We start from the raw sequence: 16,621 nt of genomic DNA on the forward strand, positions 1-16,621 counted from the left end.
CTCTCCATGCCTTGCACACACTTCCTTTCTCATACAAGCCGAAGACATCAAAATGGGGTTTAAAAAAAAAAAAAAAAATTCATTTATATAGGTCAAACCCCCCCCTTTCTCTTTTCCTTACAAGTCTTTTGATTCGGATTTATTTCAAAAACAAAGTGAAAAGGGCTGCAGAGAGTTATAAGCCAGCATCGATTCCCATAAGCCGGCATGATAAAGAAGTGCTGAGAGGTTTCAAGGTCAGTGTTTACAACAGATCTGTCAGATACTGCAGTATTGATTATCTCACAGGATGGAGCAGGTTTATACAGCAGGCCGCTGTTTCTGTTCTCACATGTTCACTTCCATACCCGCGTTTACAGTGCAGACTGTGGCACAGTCAGCTGCAGGGTCTGTTTTAATATATAGGTTTGTGTGTCATCCCAGCATAGGTTACATGAGCCCTGCAATAGTTTACGTGACTGGCGTTGTAATAATCCCTGCAAAGAGCGAGCAGCTTTCACACGACCTGAATTAACAAGATGTGGCGCCCTCTGGTGGTCACTCGAGCTGAACGCTTCATGTCCCTATAAGGGAAAAAAGAAGTCAGCTCCTTTGGACTGTGAATAATGGAGCAGTGGTTACATGCATGTCATATTAAAAAAACATTTAAAGATCGTGGTATTTTTTATTTGGGAGTAATTCCAACCAAGACCAGAGCTTCAAAAGAAGAACTAACTGGTAAGATGTGATGTTGATCCTTCCACGGCTTCTCTTCCACTGTGATGCTGAACTTTTAAGAAAGTGGTTGACGAGGAAAGACTGACCATTGAAAATGAATTGGAATTAAAATCAGGTTTGTACTTGTACAAGTAACAATCACCTTGTTAATCCTCCCTATTTCAATGTGAAGAATGTTAAACCCACATGTTGCACATTAATCCTATACAACAAATGCTCAGAATAACAGTTTGATTCAAGCCAAACTCAAATTTTTTTATGATGCTGTTCCTCCCTCCCATGACTCCATTCATTTTCATTTTCATTTTCTCTGTCTATTTGAGTTATCTCGTGTTGCATTGCTTTCTCTTTGTTTCCAGTCTCTGGATCCACGAGTGATGCAGCACTTCTAACTGGGTCAGCCCGTCCCTTCCTCACATCCCTCCCACCTTCCCTGTCTCTCCAAGCCACCCCTCCTCTTCTCCCTTTTCCCTCATTTTCTCCCTCCTCCTCTTTTCCTTCTATATGTGGATGCAGCGCTGTAGTTTTTTTTATTTTTTTTATGCAGCTCATGTGCTTACCATGTGCTCTCACTCCCTCCCTACTCCTGATTCATTTCCTCACATGAATGCTGTCATGGTGTTTCAGCCTGTTGCAAAAGGACTCCCACCCCCTCACACATACACTGGCTTGCACTGGATTGCTTTTCTTTTTTTTTTCTCATCTGTGGCTTCATATTTTTCACTGCATCCCTGACAAGCTCATTCGGGGTTGACTCGGGTGGTTTGATGTGTGCGGCGTAACAAAGCCAGCATCAATGTACTAGTTTCTGATCAGCTATATTTTCATTGGCTGATGCCCTCAGACCCAGTGATGTGGTGCAGGATATATAGACTAAAGCGGTGTCCAATCAAAGCCTGTTACCATGCAGCCACACATACACTCCATGTGCATCAGTAAACACTGTTCAAACACATTACAGTGGCACAAACCATTAATCATAAGACTGAAATGAGATTTAAAAAAAAAAATTCCCTGAGGGAGATGCATCAAATGAACCATCAGCGTTGTTACCTCACGTGTTGCACATCGTGTATAATATACTGGCTTCAACATTAAATACGACAATATTCAACAAATGACAATAAGGAACGAACAATACGTTTATTTGAATATTTAAATGTGACTTTTTAAAAATGTTTAAGTGGTTAAAACAGGTCTTAAGTTCAGATTCATGTTAATAACTAACGTTTATCACGTGATTCTGCGTTTTCAAAGCAAAAAAAATGACCAAACTGAACTAGTTATAATTGTAAGGTAATGACCTGATGACACGGGCCATCGGGATGATAATCCCGGTACGTCGGTGTCAGCTGCCTCTGCTCATTATTCACCCACACACGCCGCTAAGTCCCGCCCCCTCGCCGTTTGACTGACGGCTCTGATCCCGAGACAGCGAGGTGGCCAGTCACGCTCTCGCCATGCAAATGAGCCGCGCTCGGGCCGGGCGGGTGCCCATGTGGACCAGCACCATGCCTTGTTGTTCTGAGCGCTGATTGGCTGCCGGGCGCCTGATCGCTCTTCATGCGCTGCGGGCTCGCGGCTGGAGAGAAAACCCGGAGCCGCGCCGGGATCAGCGGGACCTGCTCTCACCGCAACCCCGAGGAAATGCGCTCGTATCGGAGAAGGCCTGCTGCTCCCGGAGCGTTCAGATTATCAGTCTGACACCTGCGATGTGGCTGTTGGGCTACGGGAGATTCCTCCGCGGGGTTAAAGAGAGCGCGGCGTGATCTCCGGGTTTTGTTGCGGGCCGTAGTAATAGGGCGGGGCGGGGATCCGGGAGGGGCGGGCTCTAACGAGAACACGACTCGCCTTGTTGTGTGTATTCCCGTGCTCGCATCGCCATCTTGTTGCAATCCTATTTTTTACGTATGCGAGGATCTACTTTCCGCTCGGCCGGATTAAAATATCCCCCGTCTGCCTTTAGGAGAACCACCGGGGACGAGAGGCTCGGGCGGGCGGCTGCGGACCTCGCGCGCACGGCTTACTACCGGGACACCACCTATACCCCCTCGGTCTTTTTCCTCCTTCCGTCCCGGGCCACCGGGTCGCCTGCCGTGACGGTTTACGCGCAATGAGCATCGATATACTTCTGGAGGCGGCCAGATACCTGGAATGGCAGGCCCAGCAACAACACATCACACGTGGTGAGTCGAAGGAGGGAAGCTGCACCGTGTTGAACACACATGTCACCAAATAACACAGTGTGCTCCATCCGGGGGGGGCGGGGGGGGGGGGGCTGGGTGGTGGGGTGCTCCCTCCCAGTCCCCTTCATACAACCCGCTGCCTTTTGCATTTCAACCCACCCGCCTCTCGGCAACGGATGTTTGTAGCTTTTGTTTGGAGTAACGCACTTGATCCCGGCCAGAACAAAAAATAGAAAGTCTCTGCAAAGTAAAATCCTCATGTGGATGGTTTGTGCTCACGCTCTTCCCTTAATGCGGAAACGGGCGAAGTTGTTTTTCTGAACTACTTTGCGCGCTCTCGGGGTGTGTGTGTGTGTGTGTGTGTGTGTGTGTGTGTGTGTGTGTGTGTGTGTGTGTGTGTGTGTGTCACACCACTCCAGTGACTCACCCACACCGTACACGCGTGCGTGTGAATTTCTGTGTGTGTGTGTGTGTGTGTGTGTGTGAGAGAGAGAGAGAGACATAGCAGAGGGTCTCCTGTCAATAACCACGTTTTATTTATACATTATTCATTAAGATGCCGCCGTGCAGGATTTCTATGCATCCTAATTCTTTAATAATCTGCAGGATTATTGGAGTTTGCCACATCTTGCACGAAGCTGCCCGTAGAAATGTTACAAAAGAGGTCGTTGTGAATCGATTTGCCCCAGTTTTGTTTTTTTTTGTCCGTCGAGCCCCGACAGGGCAGGGCGGTGGCGAGCGGAGGCAGCTCTTTACATAATACCCTGACATTGCTCAGCTATCTTATGACACACACACACACACACACACACACACACACACACACACACACACACACACACACACACACACACACACACACACACCGGGGCGGGCCCTCGTTCGCTCACTCGCCTCTCGTACCGTTTGTATATAAATGCGCGCGAGCTCAACGCACTAATCACCTTCCGTATCGCCTTTGAACCTGATCACTTGTCAATCGACGTAAGGATCGATGACAGTGTGTGTGTGTGTCGGTGTGTGTCCGCAGTGATGGGGGGGGGCTTTTTTTGTGTGTTTCTCGCCTCTGATGACGTGTCAACCGAGTCCCCCCTCCCCTCCCCTCCCCTTCAGCGCATACCGCGTGCTATGATCCGCCCACATCGACCACGTGCAACCCCCCCCCCCCCTCCCTTCTCACTCCGCGTCTGATACACACCTACGCGCACGAACTCACGCACGCAGGCACGCACACGCTGCTCGAATCCGCCCCTCCCCATTCAGTCTCCTCCTGACAGTGGCGGGTCAGAGAGAAAGGGGGTAAGTAGGGCAACTCCCTGCCCCCCCCCCCCCCCCCCCCCCCAGGCCCAGCCTCTCAATGCAGAAGTTATGTAATTTACGTTCGCGTGCATGTGGCAATCGAGAGCATGAGGCTGAAGCACCATTTCTGTCAGCTGATGTGGTAGTTTTACTTCTGCTTTCTTTTCACAGTATTTGAGGAATTTACCACCTTTTAGTGTGTGACCCCACCCCCCACCCCATCCAAAAAATAAATAAATAAATAAACAAATCCCAGGTTGAAGAGAATCTTTAGAAAAATGAGCCAGAAATCCAATGGAAGTTTGAGTTTGCTATTGATGAACTACATTGTACTTGTAGATTAATATATTGTGTAATATTATGGTATTATGACTAAACACTTCTGGACTATAACCTCAAGAACATAAGATTGTACATAAAGATGGAGTAGGTGTTTTTTTTTTTTTTTTTGCACTGGTTAATAACGTAAATATTGAGTAATATTTAAGTTATATACTGATGCTAAATCCAAATAGATGCTTTCTGGCTACAATGGCAAAACTTGTCCAAAACATATGTGGGATGTCAACAAAAACTCTCCAAACACATGAAGTAATAGGTTCTATTTATGCTTCTTTTTTTGTGGCTGGGTGGCGCATGCTTATTTTATTCTTTTGCATTCATATTGACTCGTGTGCATTGCAGGCTGCGATTCCACTTCGGTTTTCGTCATGCGACATGAATGTCGTTCCCAATGTTTGATAGATTCATGTCGTACAGCTAAGAACTTGTAGGATTAAGATTGTGCGGAGCGGGGATTAGACGAAGGTTCAGAATGTATAAAATGTTCTCTCTTTAAGATAAGCTGCTTGCTTCTGTGCTTTAGTTACAGGGACGAAACGTCATAGCAAGAAACTGGAATCATGTCTGCAACTGTTACAGAAGCACACAAGTAATGGCCACTTCAAATGGTTCATAGTTGGAAAAGCCCAATAATCATTTGATTTTGTTCAATCAAGTATGATTGTGGCTTTTAATGAGGTAAAAAAAAAAATGTTATTTTCTATGTGACGTAGAAAAATCACACATTTTGTAATAATGTTGTGATTTCAAGGAGTTTTTCTTTTCCCATTCGCTTGACTTCAACTGTATTGCATACTTACCACATCCATTTAAAAATATCTTTATGTAACTATGCGGCAGCAAAATCTTTTAAAAGTGTTTTGCAAGATTTAGTCAGCTGGCTGTTTCAGTTCTACGTACCGGTGATGGGATCTAAACTAGTGCGAAACAAGAAGGAAGTTAAGAGACGCTGTAAACGTTAACGACCGATTGATAGCGCTGTTAGTACTGCTCATAGCCAGACCTGGACACAACATCCACTTCCAAAGTGCACCGATTTGGTTTTGTTGTGCGAATCGTCGTGACGACGGTGAACTTTTGCCCTCGGGTTGAAGAGAAGTTACGTCACCGTGGCTCGCGGCAGAGATGAAATGAAAGAGTTACTTAACCAGGCGTCTTGGCATGTGTCGCTCGTGTTTTGTTGGAGGTGGCTGCATCGTGTGTCGGCGTTGTGCAGGTTTGAGGAATCCCTGGGATCTTCTAACGTTGGTGTTTCCATGGTAACTGAGGGCTTTCCACATCGCTTTGACTCTGCCCGCTCTCGTAGTGCAGAAGTACTCACTCATATCGAAAAGTGTGTGTGTGTGTGTGTGTGTGTGTGTGTGTGTGTGTGTGTGTGTGTGTGTGTGTGTGTGTGTGTGTGTGTGTGTGTGTGTGTGTGTGTGTGTGTGTGTGTGTGTGTGTGTGTGTGTGTGTGTGTGTGTGTGTGTGTGTGTGTGTGTGTGTGTGTGTTTCTGTTTCTATTGATCTGTTTGTGTGTGCAGCACGACAAGTCTGTGTTTATATCTTATCATGGTGCCGCCTGAGGTTTCCCGGGTCGTTCCACGGCGGTCCTTTTCTGTCGGTCAGACGTCCTGACATAGCCCGAGGCTGGACGTGTGCTCGGCGCTGGGAAAATCCAATCGCGGGGCAGACTGAGGGGGGTTCGCTTCAGTCAGAAATCAGATGCAGACGCAGTCCAGCCCCCCCCCCGTCTTGATTCACACATTACATCATTCTTTGTGTGTTTGTTTCGATTTGTACAAATTTCACATCAAAATCCCAGGGACTGTGTGCCCTGTCGATGTTTTGTCTAGGATCTATCTCTCTCTCCAAAATTCTTTTTCTGTTACGTGCATCAGTAAATGATGTGTAAAATACATTGTAGTTGTTTGCCATGTGCAGGCAGATGTCACAGTACAGGTACATTGATATTGTTATTTTCTTGGAACCGATATTCACTCAAAAAGGAAGATTTACAGAGGCACAACATTTTGGGGGTTAAGTTAGGTTTAAACCCATATTGGCCAGGATTACGGTCATTTTCACATGTATGGGATTGTTCTATTGTCTCATTGATGAGAGTCATGTGGAGTTATGTACTCTAAAACTAATAATATATAGATAATATCCACCAACAAATCTACATGAAGCTTGTAATTATAAAAAAGATGACAAATGGAAAAGTAATGATATTTATAGTATATTTATAGTAATAAGATATTTATTGTCATTGCATTTCACTGTACTATGAAATTTTGTTTGACATCTTTTCTGGTCATAAAACCAATGACATGTTTTTCTTGCCTCCTGCAGAAGAGGAGCAGCGCAAAGAAAAAGAGCTCATCAGCAAGGAGGCGGAGTCAAGGCGCGTGGAACTCGTGACCTCATCATCTCAGCCCGTCAGGGCCAATCACATCACTTGGGGCGATGACGCTCACCGCCAGCAGCCGCCTCACCCACCCGCTCTCCCGCCACCGTCCCTCCCGCCCTCTCAAGTCCCCATCGCTGTCATCCCGATGGTGCCCGTCGTCACCGCGACGCCGTCGGTCCCGCCCCTTCCGCTCCCGACGCCGATCGCGGCGGCGGCGACGTCACTCAACACTTCCCCGCAAGCCAAGAACTCCTCCTCTCCTCCACAGCAGCAGCAGCAGCAGCATCATCAACCGCCGCTTCAGCCGGCGTCTCGTCACCTGTTGTGCGCCTCTCAAGTGAAGGTGGACACAAGTCAGCAGATAGTCAGCGTGAAGCCCAACCAATCCCAGCCTCAGGTTCAAATCCAGTACCCACCCTCACTCAGCACCAACGGCCCCGGCTCCCAACACGCACTGGTTCCCCATCAAGCTCCTCCCACGTCACAGCCGCGGCCCAACGGCGTGACGATGGAGGACATGAGGGGAATGAAAGGAAAGCGGAGACCAGGAGGGTCAGTGTGTGTGTACGTTTTAAAGCTTCTCTAAAAGTGTTTATGGGGTTAATGGTCGTATTTTAACTTTGGTCCGTTGTTTGTTCTCCAGCGCGGGGACCAGAGAGGTGCATAATAAACTGGAGCAGAACAGGTCAGTTCCATTGATGTAATGCAGCTGTTGTTTTGAGTGTATGGAGCTTGTTCTGAAAAAGTGTGTGTGTGTGTGTGTGTGTGTGTGTGTGTGTGTGTGTGTGTGTGTGTGTGTGTGTGTGTGTGTGTGTGTGTGTGTGTGTGTGTGTGTGTGTGTGTGTGTGTGTGTGTGTGTGTGAGTGAACCAAATTGTTGCCTTGCAACAGAAACGATCCAAACCAACTGTGTAAACCCCCCACCCACACCCCCACCCCCACCCCCACCCCCACCCCCACCCCCACCCCCACCCCCCCTGCCTCGACAGGCGAGCGCACCTCAAAGAGTGTTTTGAGACGCTGAAGAAGAACGTTCCCAACGTGGACGAGAAGAAGACGTCCAACCTCAGCGTCCTCCGCAGCGCTCTGCGTTACATCCAGGTGAGGAACGTTTCACCCCCCACCACCACCACCACCACCACCACCACCCCCACCCCACCCCACACAGCATTGTGTTACACAGTGGTGGCATCTGCAGTATTTTGGATACAGCTCGCCTCTTGTTTTTTCATCTCCATTGTTTTCATCTTTCTCTGGTCTTGAATCGATTGCCTCAGCTCTGGGAACAGCACGGGCTTTTGTGCGGTGTAATCGATACACAAAGCCTTTTCTGTTAGCCGTTAAACCGTCTTGTGGTGATTCGTCTCCTGTGACGATGATACTGTGCCTGCCGAACAATAGTGAACCGCCCTGTACGAAGGGAGAGAATAAAACTAATGTTCCCACACGTCTATGCGATGTCATAACTTCTTTTTTTAAATATGCAGTCAAAAAGTCGGTTTTTAGTTTGCATTGTTCCTCAACTCGACTCTTCTTTCTTCACTGGACTGTGCCTCACATAATAACTCGGCAACATGAAATACGTTGGCGAGGGTTTTGGCTGTGGACCTATTTGTGGTGCGGCGGTGGGCCGATGCTGCATATGGAGTTGTTGGAGTGAAAAGCCGTGGAAGGGACGGGGCAAGTTGAAGAAATGAGTCAGCAAGAGCGGATGAGGGATTTCTGCACTTCGTTGGAACATAAATTGCAGCCTGGAGGCTGTGGAGCGTAGCGACTTCAAAATTTTGAGTTCAGTCGAATGTGCAATGCGGTGGATGTGATAAATGGAGCAGCGGAGTCACTCGTTGGTCTTTGTAGACAACATGAAGTCTGAAGACGTTCCTCTGAGTAGCTGCCTTTTATAATTCTGTGGAACTTGTCAAAAATGTCAATGAAAGTTTGGATTTTTTCCCCTTTGTAACTGTGGAACAACATGAAAATACTTTTATCTACGTGTTTCTGTGGCGTACGGTGTAACATGAGCATTCATCATACATTTCACTGAGTGCTGCAGCAGACGAGCCTGTTGGAGACAGGTGACGTGTTCAGGCCCCACAATGAGCTGTTGTCACCTGTGTTTACAGCAGAAAGGAAGAATGTGACAATAACAATTCAAATTTAAAGTGAAACGACCTCTGCTGGATTTTTTTCAAAGCCTTTAATTGACATTCATTAAATTCTGGGTTTTGAACTGTTGAAATTCCATTAATCTGCCACATGACCAGAAGTACTGTGAAGATCCATGAAATCAATCTGAAAATGAATAGTTTGAACATGTTTAGTGGATCAAAGTTGCTAAACTGAATTGTTTAGTTGGTCGCAGTAAGAACAGCGTTCCAATATATTTCCAATATTTTGCTCACATTCCTGATCATTACATTATCCAGGTCGCTGATTGTCGCAATCCTCTGAACTATCAGTGAAACCAGGAAAACGTGTTTACAGGTTACAGTATTGTTTCGAGTATAAGGTACACCATGTTCTCGGTCTGTGTTCCACAAATCCGTAATCGTAGCTGATGAAGTTGTTTACAATCGCTGATAGATGCATTGAAATTCCACATCTTGCCCTGAACATGTAAACACACTCCCCTGTCTTTTTTTCCCCCTTCTCTCTCTCTCTCTCTCTCTCTCTCTGCACCTCTCCTCATGTAAATCTGTAAACCTCCTCCTCTCTCTCTCCCTCTCCCTCAGACATGTGAGATCTGAGCACATGGCTAGCGCAAGCCCGGTGACGTCACCGCAGCGCACCCACCCCGTTCTGCCTCTGCACCTCTCGGTTACAGCGAGAGGAGATCGCCATCAGAGCAGTACAGCAGCCGTTGCCATGGTTATAACCTCATGCTAGATTGCTACAGCTGTACACCGATCAGACATAACATTATGACACCCGAAGCAAATAACATCGACATTGCCTGTTTGTGGGTGGGATACATCAGCAAGTGAGCATTTTAGAATCATTGTTGGGAGCCACACACGAACTGCAGCCCTCCTGCAGCGTTCCCAGTCTGCAGCGGTCAGTGTGATGGGTTCATGAGAAGCCAAAGCTCAGCCACGCATGGAAACAGTGAAGGCTGGCGTTTTGTTGCTCATATTGCTGCAAAAAGCTGAGGCTGGTTCTTACAGGGCCCACATGCCTTTCAGGTGAACCGGGCCATTTAGCGGAAGCGATGCAGAGGTAGTAATACAGTCCGAACTCATCTGGTTAGCCCGAAACGCAGGATACGCGGAGTGAACGGTCTGTGTCAGGACTCGCTGCGTGTGATCGGATTACCCGAAATGCCTGTTAATGCCAGGTGTGAACGGGCCCGTCGAGCGCTATCAGACCGATGCCAAGGCTAAGCACTGTCCACCGTTAAAAGCAAAGTGTTTTGGTGGGAAACTTTAAGTCATGTAAACGCTGCTATTGCAGGTACCCGCTTTCATGGGATCAGATTTCCCTGATGGCTGTCGCCACTTCCCCAAATCTCAATCCCATTGAGCATCTGTGGGATGTGCTGCACAAGTCTTAAGACATCCAGGTCTTAAAGGACCTGCTGCTGACATCTTGGTGCCAGATTCCACAGCACACGGTCTGATCATGTCTGTTTTGACCGCAAAAGGTGGACGATATTAAACCGGTGATCTCATGGTTGACCGTCAGACGACATGTCATCAAAGCATCCGAGCTAATATCATCACAGGAGTCGGTTTCACCTTTTTCCTGTTGAGGAGATGCTGCTGAAAGAGGAAGGATAAAGGAGCCATAGATAAGATGAGGGAGGGAGGGAGTAAAAGAAACAGGGGGAAGGGTGTTCAGGGAGCAAAAGATGGGGGTGGGAGGAGAGGAAGTGTGTGCGAGGAGCAGGATGGGGGAGGGATCCAAAGCAGCAGACTGGCGAGTGTCCAGTCACATCACTCCTTACATGTAATTGCCCCGGTGCCTCGCCCAATTAGATGACTCCTTATGTTTTTTTTTTGTTTTTTTTTACAAACTGCTGCTCAAGCAGCCAAATCCTCACGGATGGGGTTGCCAGGGAAACGGCTATGGGTGGCAGCTGTTTCCTTGGTGATTTACTGCAGGACCAACGATGTCTGGGTTCGTATGGGAAGACCTTGAAGTGTTCGCGGACACACACACTTACGTGCGCCCGTCCTTCAGTAACAGCGGTGATGCCTCTGGGATGCTTGAAACGGGGAATCTGTGATAAAGATATGCGCGTCTGTCCGCGGTGTCACACTTTGGCTCGACGGCGTGTGGATCCGTGCATCCAGACATGGAGAATCACACCATTAAAAGAGGGACGATGTCTGATGAAATGTTTTTACAAACTTGCTTTAAAAGCAGTGAAGTTATTGTTTTTTTTCCCCACACGGAGGTGTTTGGGGAAAAAAACCAACCATCTTCATAGTGATTTAATCTACTTCAGCGGCAGGCGAAGCATATTGAGAAATACGTTTTAAAATCTTAAGTAAAGCAGGGCTGTCGGCTCTCACTCAGAGAGTAAAGGTCTGTAATTAACTTCAAAGTCACTCTCGTGCTACGTAGTAATCTTGGGTTGAATGCCGGATTTTCTGTGTCTCGCCATAAAACGTGTGGTTAAAAGCAATTTGGATCCGAAGAAAACGAAAGGCCTTTTACGACGTGTGCTAATTAGAGGGTTTTTAATTTGAAAAGGAATTAGGAATCTTTGTAGGCCGCTTCAACCACCACACCTGTTACACTTCTGGTTTTTGCACTGTGGCTCATTTCATAATTGAATTTATCTTCACTACCCTTATCATTTAGGCCTTGAAAGTGTATTTACACTTTACAAATGCATGTATGTAAGTCTGACCGTTTGTAAAAAAACTAAACTAAACAAAAGTCGTTTGATTTACATAAAACCAACATGACCTTAAAGTGAGACGTGTCTTCTACTTCAGGAGCTAAAATGTGGACATGTTTTTAAGCCTCAGGCGTCAGAAAGTTGTTGTTTATGTGGACCTCAGTGTTGTACAGCAGTGCCGTTAAAACCCCCTCAGGGCATCACATTTGTTTAAGTGTCACTCACTTCTTTTGCTGACGATTTGCTAGAACTGACTCAGTGTAATTTATCCCCGACAACCACCTCCTCTCCACCCGTGACCTCTAACAACTGCCCGTACAATTATGTGAAACGGTGGGGGTGGGGGTGGAGGGTGCCGTTTGAGGAGCGAGGAGCCGTTAAGTGATGGAGGAGCTCGCCGGGTCGGGACGGTTGAGTTTGGCGGGGCGAGCGGGTTCGCGTGTGAGGCCATCACGTGGCGGCGGAGAGTAAACAGCTTTGCTCAGTGAAGTGAGTGTCCTGTAGTAGGATCATGTGTTCCCGTATGCTCATTGTCTGTCTTCCCGCTCGTGCTTCCAGCGTCTCTCCGCTCACACTCTGTTCTCGACTCCTGTTGACTCAACAGGCCGTCGGCGTGCTCAGTTCTCGCCGTGAAACTAAGCAAAACGGGAAGTGACCGGCGTGTGTCGGGCAGTGTAATCTCCCAGCCACCGCTTTTGCCACCTCTCCATCCCCTGCTCTCCTTTATCCACCCCTTCCGCCTCTCATTCCTCCCCAGTAATCCGCGTTAATGTCCTTAGCCTGCCGTACTGTTTGGTGTTCATGCGTCAGCTGACCCGCACAGAAACTGGGTCACGCCGAGACGGCGTGCTGGAGCCGGGAAAAGCACCGCTTTCTCTCTCTTTTTTTTTTTTTTTAAATCTTTGAACTTATTTCTGTTCCTGGATTCACACAGGCAGCTCGTTAGCTCCCGTGGTGACAGTCCCGCGTTATCGTTGCTGTTGTTTAATAAAGCTTTTTAATCCAGTCACACCAGAGTCGGTTGAGTGATTGGTGGTAATGACACACAGCGGGAGGCTTTCTGACCCCGTTCTCTCCCAAAAACAAGCACGACATTGAGGAAATGGGAGCTCGGCTGCTTCGGACCCACTAAAACCTGAGATTACACACGTGCCTTCTTGCTGGTGTATTGAACCTCTGTGAGATTAGATAGATCAAAGGTTTAAATTCTTTTGATTTAGGGGAGTAAAGGTTATCAGTTCAGCGGTGAGGTCTGCCATTTCAGAATTCAATTACAATCTGAGATTGTCGATATTTGAAATCTCAAACTAGTGTTAATCAAAATTTGCTCCCTTCGATATGACACATTAAAAAAACAAAAAAAACAATCATTGCATTAGTTTATTACTGGATTGTAAAAAATACACGTAGAATATGTTAGTTCTACTGATACTGCTGATTATATGATTAAAAGGCCATCTACTCGGATAGAGACGGGACAAGATCCTCTGAAGCGTCGCATCAAATAAAGACCTGTAAGTTGGACGGCATGTCAAACTGTAAACAGGAGCTCAAACGGAACAAGTCAGCTGACCGCTACATGTAACCGTGTTGAAAAACCCTGGACCACCGCAATACGACCCAATACACATGAGCCGGAATAGAGAACATCGCCACCTGTTGTCGCGCCGACATCACGATTCTTACAATAAGTCAATTAGACTCCAGTGCATGCTGGGACAAAGACAACTGTCCAACTAAATGACTGATCTGTGTATATAGGTGTACTCGCTGTCTTATTATTATCCCACTAAGAGCACTGTGAAAAACTTCATGAAGGATCGTCTTGTGTGTTTTTTAAAGAAATGCATAGAGATAAATGGATTTGTAGTCGTGGTCTCTCCTCGTTACACGACAAGAATCTTCAAGCATTCCTACAGTAAGAGGCTGTTGTTTTGTCTTGACGTCACAATTTTGCGTTATTCTGTTTAATATTCATCGTCCTGTTTTATTCCGAGTCAGTTATTATACACACATTACTGTCTATTCATTTACATATATACTATATGAAATTCATCTGCAGCCCAAATCACATTTTATGTTATTTTATATGTTGTTTTACTGCATTTCTGAAATGTTTGAATGAAAGATGCAAATATTCCAGTATTTGTTTAGGCTGTTTTAGAGGTTTTTACAGTTTTTAGCCATTTCAGCTCTTTTTTTCTGTTTTCAACATGACTTTTTATGTCGATAGTTAATTTCTCCCAACATATCAAACAAGTCTGTCCATGTTGAAATGTTCCTTTGTTTAGATTTACTCATGGTGAGCTTACAGAAGAGGCATGGCTGGAAACTCAACCTGAAGTGAAAGCTACCAGGCCGGCCACTTTATCGGGAGGGTTCGGGTTACCCCAACCCTAACCCTAACCCAAACACGATATAGTTGAGTTATTAAAACAATGTTTTATGTAAGTGGCATTTAGCAATTCAAACCACAAGAATGAAAGAAGCTGCAAATATAGCCCAGGAGTGTTGGGTTGGTTTCTGTTAAATAAACTTTTAGTTCCCAATGAATCGGAGCGAATGACGTGTGAGGAAAGTGTATTCATGTTTTTCTATTTGTCGACATACTGACAGTAGTTTGTGTCTGTGTCTGTGTGTGTGTGTGTGTGTGTCTCTCCTCGAAGACTCTGAAGCGTAAAGAGAAGGAGTACGAGCACGAGATGGAGCGTCTGGCCAGGGAGAAGATCGCGACGCAGCAGCGGCTGGCCGAGCTGAAGAACGAGCTCAGCCAGTGCATGGACGTGATGGAGATCGACCGAGTCCTCCGGCAGACCATCCAGCCGGAGGACGACCAGGCCTCCACGTCCACCGCCTCAGGTAAACGTGAGAGAGAGCATGAGAGAGGCAGTTTGTCATCAAAATGCTGGATATTTTTTTTTGACATAGGTCATCTAAATCCAAAGCAACGTCCCCAAAATGCACTTAAATATTGAGTGAGAGGACATTTGCATTTAAGACAGTCTGTGAGGACCAGCTTTTAGCTTTCTACTCCAGCGTCAACGTTCAGAAGGAATCAGAAGTGCAGCAGCCTGGAAGTTTTGTTACAGGACGGAGACACAGGAGAGAAATGGCGACTTGTTGAATTTTAATTCATAACGGGATAAATATTTGTGCTTATATTCATACACGTGGCATCGTCTTCTTCACTGGGCTAACGGTTTCCTGTCTGATCCACAGAAGGAGAAGATAACTTCGATCAGGACATTGATGAAGACGCTCCCGCTCCTCCTCCTCCTGCTCCGCCTCCTCCCACGTCCCTCCCCAAGCCGGCACCTCCCATCTTACAAGCCCAGCCGCTCCTCGCCCCTCACCTGTCCATCCAGCACGCCACCCTGCCTCTCTCTGGAGTCCTCACCGCCGCCCCCTCACCGTCTGGTCCCCCTCCCCCACAGGCCATCGCCCCGGCCCCGGGTCCCCCTGCGCCGCTGCATCCTGTTCAGCCGCCGGCTATGCAGGTCCAGCCCACCGTCATCGCTCACGCCGCCGTCTCCCACCCCTCCGTCATCCAGGCCGTCAATCACGCTCTCCCGGCCAACCACAAACACCTAACGCACATCGCGCCGTCGCCCGGCCCGGCCTCCACCCCGCAGCCAATCGCCGCCACAGCCACCGCCACTCACCAGCCGATCGCCGCCCAGCCCATCGGACACATCACCGTCCACCCGGTGGCCCACCTGGGAGCCCCGCTGACATCCCACCTCCCGACGCTGTACCCCCAGGGCGTGTCCGTCTCCCAGCCCACCATGGTGGGACACATCACCCACACCTTCACCCACCACACCCTGCCTCACGTCCAGGCCAACCCTCAAGCTAACACTAACGGCGGCCAGGTGAACAGCGCCACGGTGGTCAGCCAGGGGAGCCCGGCGCTGGGAAAACCCACGGCGGTGCTGGCTCCGCACCCCCAGCTGGTCGGGCAGGCGGCCGTCCTCAACCCCGTCACCATGGTTACGGTCCCCACCTTCCCCGTCAGCACACTCAAACTGGCCTGAACAGTGAACGCAGGTGGGGGCCGACTGACAAGCGTAAGACGGGAGAACCTCTGGTTGAGTTCTCCGACTCGTCAATAATCAATTACAGAGAGAAAATTTATTTAAAAAAAGAAAATGAAAAAAAACAAAAAACGCTTTGGACATTTTGTGCAAAATATCTTCTCGGATGTTTACTTGGCGGCTCTGTTAGTTTATGGACAGTTGCATTAAAGCAGAGTCGGTGGGTCAGGCCATTGTTTGTGAACACGAGACTGTGCCGTTTGTCTCCGCTGCAACGACAGGAAACTGTGTGACCCCCCCCCCCCACCCACCCACCCACCCCCCCCTTCAACCAGAAGCACTAACACGATAAGCTCAGTTCACTCTCAGGCATCCAGGATTTACCTTAACGAGTCATCCACCCTCCGTCACATGGGAGCGCCGCCGTCGGGCCGTCGCTGCGCCGACACAGTCTGTCCCCCGTTTTTAATGTATTGATGCGATCGTGTGGGACGAATGGTGAAGTAATGTCACCGACGTGTTCAAGAGCAGGACGGACCACGTGGCGAAGTCGGATAAAATGAGCCACATTATCGCACAGCTCAGTTTCGTTCAGCAATTTAGCCACAGTGCTCAGAGTTTTATTCTTTGCGTTATTCTTCCCTCCATCTTCTTGATTTGTAGATTGCGGAGAGCCGAGTCCGATCCCAGCTGACACGTTCACAAACACAGCCGACCTTCAGCCGTCGTTTATCTTCAGCAGGTTTTTTTTTTGTTATTTTGGTTTTGGAGGATGACTCTGGGAAAAGAGCAGCGATGATTGCCCG

At 47.8% G+C, this 16,621-nt stretch overlaps 1 protein-coding gene across 2 annotated transcripts; it reads left to right on the forward strand.

The window, feature by feature from the left end:
* Positions 1-2,561: 2,561 nt before the first annotated feature.
* On the forward strand, positions 2,562-16,057 carry mntb (MAX network transcriptional repressor b). Of its 2 annotated transcripts, none has more exons than XM_080482562.1 (6): positions 2,562-2,903; positions 6,879-7,500; positions 7,580-7,621; positions 7,925-8,036; positions 14,448-14,640; positions 15,001-16,057. In XM_080482562.1, the coding sequence occupies exons 1-6, from the start codon at positions 2,831-2,833 to the stop codon at positions 15,813-15,815; spliced, it is 1,857 nt and encodes a 618-aa protein (XP_080338688.1). In that variant the 5' UTR covers positions 2,562-2,830; the 3' UTR covers positions 15,816-16,057. The 2 variants fall into 2 exon arrangements, with proteins under 2 accessions (XP_080338688.1, XP_080338689.1); XM_080482563.1 differs by having other exon boundaries at positions 2,565-2,903; positions 6,879-7,488.
* Positions 16,058-16,621: the final 564 nt, after the last annotated feature.

This window comes from Lipophrys pholis (assembly GCF_963383615.2).
Source record: "Lipophrys pholis genome assembly, chromosome: 16".
NCBI lineage: Eukaryota > Metazoa > Chordata > Actinopteri > Blenniiformes > Blenniidae > Lipophrys > Lipophrys pholis.

Coding starts and splice junctions, on each gene's coding strand:
- mntb (XM_080482562.1), top strand. CDS start 2,831: ATGAGCATCGATATACTTCTGGAGGCGGCCAGATACCTGGAATGGCAG. Junction 7,501..7,579: donor CCAGGAGGGTCAGTGTGTGT/GTACGTTTTAAA, acceptor TTTGTTCTCCAG/CGCGGGGACCAGAGAGGTGC. Junction 14,641..15,000: donor CTCCACGTCCACCGCCTCAG/GTAAACGTGAGA, acceptor TCTGATCCACAG/AAGGAGAAGATAACTTCGAT.